Consider the following 6444-nt stretch of genomic DNA (forward strand, 5'->3'; position numbering starts at 1 on the left):
TTATCCGATCTTGATGAAACTTGGTATGCATGTATATTATATTGATGAGATTTTGGTAAAGTTCAAATTGGTAATAATCGGATAATCGGTCTCAGAGTTATTGTCCTTGACATAGTAAAATTGCGTTAAAATTGCCTTGTATTCCCAATGAACGCTTCAATTTTGATACCATCTTGATGCATGAATATATTGATGAGATATTGGTCAAGTTTGAAGTTGGTAATAATTGGATGAACGATTTCAGGGTTATTGCCCATGACTTAGTAAAATTTGGCTTTTAGGCATGCTATAGACTACAATTTTTTTGTGATATATATTGATGAGATATCGGTCAAGTTTGAATTTTGTCATAATCAGATGTATGGTTTTGGAGTTATTGCCCTTGATTTTGTAAAAACCCTACAAATTTGGCTTGTAGTCATGATACAGGGTGCAGTTTTTATCTGATCTCGATGAAACTTGGTATTCATGTATATATGGACAAGATCTCAGTCAAGTTGAAATTGGTAACAATCGGGTGAACGGTTTTGGAGTAAATGCCCTTGAATTAATTCAATGCGTCTAATTTGGCTTGTAGGCCTGATAGAGGCTTCATTTTTTATACAATCTTGATGAAACTTGGTATGAGATCTCTGTGAAGCTTGAAATTAGTAAAAATAGGATGATTGGTTTCACATATTAAACCACTGCAGACTTTGTTACTTTGTTATCATTTCTGACAGCTGGTAGTGGGCGTATGTTACCTTGCCTGACAAGCTATCTTTTGATTTGTGGTTCACATCCATTGAATTGTGTAAATGTGCTAACTGTTAACCCACTTACTAAATGTGTCATCGATGTCATCAATGCTTTAGTGTGATCAACTTGATATTTACATGATTATGATTATCAAAGTTGGCGTACATATCCTGTGTTTAAAAACGGAAAGTTGAAGAACACATCCGCACTTGTAAGTACTTAATATCTATTATAATATATCCACCAGGATTCATATTATAGTTTTCTAAGAAATGAAATTGTGTCATTCGTGATATAATTATGTTAGGCCTACCTAATTTGCATACAATTTTATGTTTATTTATTTATTTATTAAATGATCGCAAAACATGATATGTTATTTTGCATTTTGAAAAGTGATATGGACACTGTAAAAAAAGAAGGCAAAATTTAGACGGCTCGAAGTATTAAATGTCACTCATTATGCAAACGACAAATTATCCAAAGTTTTTTGTTGTTGAAATGATTAAAAGTTTAGATACGTATAACATGCTGAAGATCTTCACTTCGAAATAATCTTCTATAGCAGAAATGTCCATTTTATTTCGTTTTAGTAATTGAACAGTCCATCACTAGCATCTATCAAAAACATAATAGTTCAAACAGAATTATAACGAATTATTTCAGCCAGATTATAACAATGGTTTTTAATACTAGTCTGAATATATTGTCATAAAAAGATGATTTATAGTAGTTTTGTCTCGGCAGTATTAACTAATCTAATTCTTTAAGAATCAACAGGAATAATAAAAGCGAATTAAATAGAATTGGTCTATGCGAGGTTTGCTTGTTCCGAATCCCTTGGTAATAAAGGAGTTCTTCCTAGTTGTTGGTTTGATATAAGTCTATGCGACGTTTCTAATACCACACCTCTCAGTTACAAAACAATTCTTCCTCGTAGCCAATTCGGAATTAGTCCATGTGAGGTTTCTTGTCTCGAATCCCACGGTAATAAGGTAATTCTTCCAAGGATCCATTGTAAAGCCTATGTTAGGTTTGCCTGCTTTTAATCCCTCAGTATTAAAGGAATTCTTCCTTGGATCCGGTTTATATGCGAGGTTTGCTTTTTCTGAATCCCTGGATTATAATTTTCATGGTTTGATACTGTGTCCTAGTGTTTGAACTAAGGTATTTAAGGTTTTTTTGTTTTGAATTTTAACGTTGGTTACTAAAATTACGATGTCTCGGCCTCAAAGGATTCTTCTCGTTGAAGTGGTCATTCAGATGAAAATAGCTGGAAAGGTGCTGTGAGACTTGCTATGTTGCGAGACAGGACATTTGTACCCCCTCATGAACACAATGGCGTTTCGCAGTGCCCACGTAAATAATATTGTTATAATCTACAGATCGTCGACCCTTTTTTTATCACATTTTAATCCAATTGCGACAGTAAGTGACGTGTGTCGCTAGCGAGGCAGTACACGAGTTTCCCTCCATAACAGCTAAAACCGCTACGCGATTGACCCTACAACACAAGAGCAATTGGACCAAATCGGTGACCATTTTTTTGTCAATGCCAGCTGACTTAATACTGTATCAGCAACATTTAGCCACTAGATAAATACTCGATACGGAAATTTAATTGAATCAATTCCTTCATTTGAAATGTTCCTTGGAGCATATTCAACTCTCGGTCATCAGACAGTTGATGAGGCCAGGGGATTTATATCAACTATAATAATATAATTTATGACTGTAAAGTTGCGAGGTCTTGAGACTTAACTATAATTGATTTAAGAAGTATTTGATCTGATAAGTTTAATTAAAATTTAGAACTATATTTCATAATAAAATGAGTTCCAGTTAGATTTACAAAGATATACTTAATGATTCTGTGGACCGATTTAGAATGCTTTGGTTAATGTCTAATGTCTTCGCCCTGAAAAGTTGAACGCACTATTATTTTTACTTCCTGTTTCAAATATCAACAAGACTTCTTCAGGGATGGACAAGGAATCCCTTGATCTGAAAAGAATGCGTCTTTGATTACCAGTTAACTATGTTTACTTCACAGAGTCACATAATATACAGATAAAATGACATGAAATGAATGGAATACTACTTTTCTGTCTGGGCTAAATATAGATTTATTGCATTAAACCTGTTGCCAAAACTGTAACATTTTGAAATAGACGAACCTTGCTATTTGAATATCTTCTTAATACATGTATATGTCACTGACAAACTTGCCCTGAAAAATCACGATTTATGATCTATTTATGGTCTATCGCAGATAGATTTTAAGACATAATTCCAATTGAATGTATAAAGCCTTGGTAAAATATCCTTCAACCAGACTATCATGTACCTATTCAAATCATATATCATTCTTAGCAAGACAACGTTCAAATCAACTACCCTTGGAATAATGCCCTAAATTGTTTTGTCAGCCAGTTAAAAATTATTAAGATATGAGTGTTGTTGGGAGACACTATGCAATAAAGGACAAAACTTTCCCATTCAAGATGTTCGCTTGCTCATACGAATTGAAACTTTTCCAACGGGGATTGAAACAGCATTGGATCGGCTCTTTAATTAAAGAGGTCAAAGTCGAAAAATTAAACGTCAAATGAGCGTGCGATTTTAACGACCAGTTTGCGTCTGATTAGAAAGAAACCAGTGTCATTGTTAATCATTGGACGTGTAAAGACGTCACGACAGTATAAATATAGGATGACTTAAGATGTACATACACAAAATATCAGCACCTTATTTAGATATCCGGCGATATCAATAGAAATCCTTCGAACAACCACCGTCAGTATTCACCTTGAAATATGACGACGAAAGATTGAGATGGACTGACAATGAGCGGAAATTAAAGCGACAGAGACGTCAACAATCTCAGTTAATTACTATTTGCAGCTTATTAATGGCTAAAATAAAATATTCCTATAATTATGACCCATTGTTGATTTTGATTAATGATAAAAGATATTGTGTTTTTCAGATTTATAACCGCCATTTTGTACAGTGACTTATTAACCGTATGCAGACAACCCAGATTCAACGTGGTAAAATTACATTTAAAAAGGTGGGTTTTTCATGTTTGATTTATGTTTTCCGTTTTTCTTTTGAATTTATGATTCTTTTTTCTGATTAGATTTTTTGAACGCAGGCAATGCAGAGTATGCACAGAATAATCTTTTCTAAAAGCGGCTTTAAACGTCGAAGAAGCTTTAACGTCCACAGCCTGGAGCCAATTAACATTGCATGGCTTAAAACTTTGCCTTGATAATTCTCAATTACATCGTCTTCAGGAAGTAAACCTACTTGAAAAAATCGGATTAATACGTTATGAATTTATTTAAGTGAAATATTTAAAGATCTTTTCCGCAACAGATATTTTACAGAAATTTGAATACGTGTCACGTTGTTTATAATTGATTTGTTTCAATGGCATTACATCTTAATGAATTTTTGTACGCAAACTGTTTACTTCTGACTTTTTTTCTGATGATCGCCTGTATCAATGATAATTATATTCCTAAATTTTTTGTTAAACACCTCTTTCCCCAGCAGGTTTTCTAATCGGAGTGGTCCAAAATGATGATTGTGTTATTGAAGGTTTTCAAAGGAATATAAGCTACGGAGATTAAATCCTGGATTAACTGTACATGATGGAATTCAGAAGGATTAATGCTTACAGAAGATTAACTATACCGGAATAATCCTTTGATGAGATTCATGAAAGTAGATTCCGGATTAATAGTTTTTGATGCTAACAAAAAGTGTCCGGAGTATAGTTTTGATTAATATTCATTTTGACCACATCATGTGAGTTGTTTTAGGTCCAAAACAGCAACAAATATGGGATGTCTTATGTTCCAATGCGCACTTCAGATGTGAATTATCACGAATTCTATAATTTAGATGACTATAATAAAACTTCTTCTTGGAAATGATTTGTAAGAAACCTAATGCTTTTAAGGCTAAATTGGATTAGAAGTGTATTTGTTACTTAGAACACCGCGAGCTCCTGATTTTATTCCATCAAATCTAGTTTTAAAATTCTGCAAGAAAAAACACATAATAATTTTTGTTAAAATAATGTGCCTCAGAAACCTCAATAAAAATTGCAGAAGAAACATCATTTCTGAGGTTTTGGAATATAATTAAAGGCTATAAATGGTGTTAATGGAATATCAGAGAAAAATGGGGAATATTATGGATAATTGTGATATTTATGTGATTTTTTCCTATATATGATGTACAGTTAGTAGTCGGTAATGTATTTCATCTATATATACTCTATTGACGGCTTGTGCGTTGAAAATTAGACCGATATTGATCCAATTCTAATTCCGCTCAACTTCAATCATCCTTGAGCAGTGAATAGATACAAATTTCCATAAAATACAATTATCAATCCGCATGCCATTCATCATTATTTTTAAAATGAGCGAACTCTGTGAATTAAATAATGAACCTCTTGTTAGAGCCGGGGTAAATGGACATGATCACGTGTTAGAATCACCAGATAACCCGGATGAAAACAGCGAACACTCATCACGAGGTTCCGATGGCTCGGTTGATTCACACGGAAACAAAAAGCCCCGTGCTATGCTAAGGCGCGGAGGGATATTTCCTGGTGCGAAATGGCGACGACTCCGGAACACTTTACGCGCAGCTCACGAAATGCAAGCGCAGCGTAGAAAACCGTGTTTACAGAGAGAGGACTCTTTTCTCAAAAAGTTCTCGACTCGACGAAATTCGAGACCAAACGAAACTTCTGACAATGAAGGCGAATCACAAAAGTTCCCCATGCATTGGCGGCCCCGTAATCATGCGCGTAAATTTGTGTTTCAACATCATGGAAGTTTTATGTTTAAATGGTTAGGTGTGGTTACCATTGCTGTGCTTTATAATTTGTGGACATGTATTGCCAGGGAGGCATTCCGAGAAATTCAGGAAAGTTGTCCTGCCGTGTGGTTTTCCTTGGATGCAGTAAGCGATGTGATTTATATTTTGGATATTGTGGTACAGTTCCGTACAGGATATTTAGACCAAGGATTAATGGTGTATGATTCCAAGAAACTTGCTCGGAAATATATTCATTCTAAATATCTTTATATGGATCTATTATGTCTCTTACCTCTGGACTTTTTCCAGTTTTTGATTGGAATTCATCCAATGGTACGTTTTACTCGCTTTCTTAAAGTGTACAGATCATTTAACTTTTTGCACATGCTGGAATCTCGAAATGCCTATCCGAACCTTATACGTGTTGCTAATCTTAGTCATATTCTATTCCTTGGAGCACATTGGTTTGCAGCATTTTATTACCTTATATCAGAGGCTGAAGGATTTCAAGGTGGATGGTCGTACCCTCAGCCTGTAGGGGAGTACGCCTCAGTTACTAGGAAATATCTGGCATCTTTATTCTGGTCAACTCTAACTTTAACAACTATAGGAGATCTACCACCACCTGAAAGTAATTGGGAGTAAGTACATAATTTATTACTATTTTGATTTGTACATTATATTCATATTCATCTGCACCAAAGGTTTGATCGCGTTGGTAAACCATCATCACTTCTGTCCAAACCAGAACTTCCATAGTAGTTGTATTTTGCTTCACACATTTATTCCAAGAAATTTATAATCCGCATAAATGTAGGCTACATCCTGATGCGTTATTACTCGTTTGGTTTAAATTGTACATCT

General features: G+C 34.5%; 1 protein-coding gene across 1 annotated transcript; it reads left to right on the top strand.

The window, feature by feature from the left end:
- Positions 1 to 5415: 5415 nt before the first annotated feature.
- Positions 5416 to 6225, top strand: LOTGIDRAFT_103758 (hypothetical protein; the record flags this gene model as incomplete). The annotated part of the gene is made up of 1 exon (XM_009053313.1): positions 5416 to 6225. The coding sequence occupies one exon, from the start codon at positions 5416 to 5418 to the stop codon at positions 6223 to 6225; it is 810 nt and encodes a 269-aa protein (XP_009051561.1).
- Between the last annotated feature and the right edge of the window lie 219 nt (positions 6226 to 6444).

Source organism: Lottia gigantea, assembly GCF_000327385.1.
Source record: "Lottia gigantea unplaced genomic scaffold LOTGIsca_2, whole genome shotgun sequence".
Classification (NCBI taxonomy): Eukaryota; Metazoa; Mollusca; class Gastropoda; family Lottiidae; genus Lottia; species Lottia gigantea.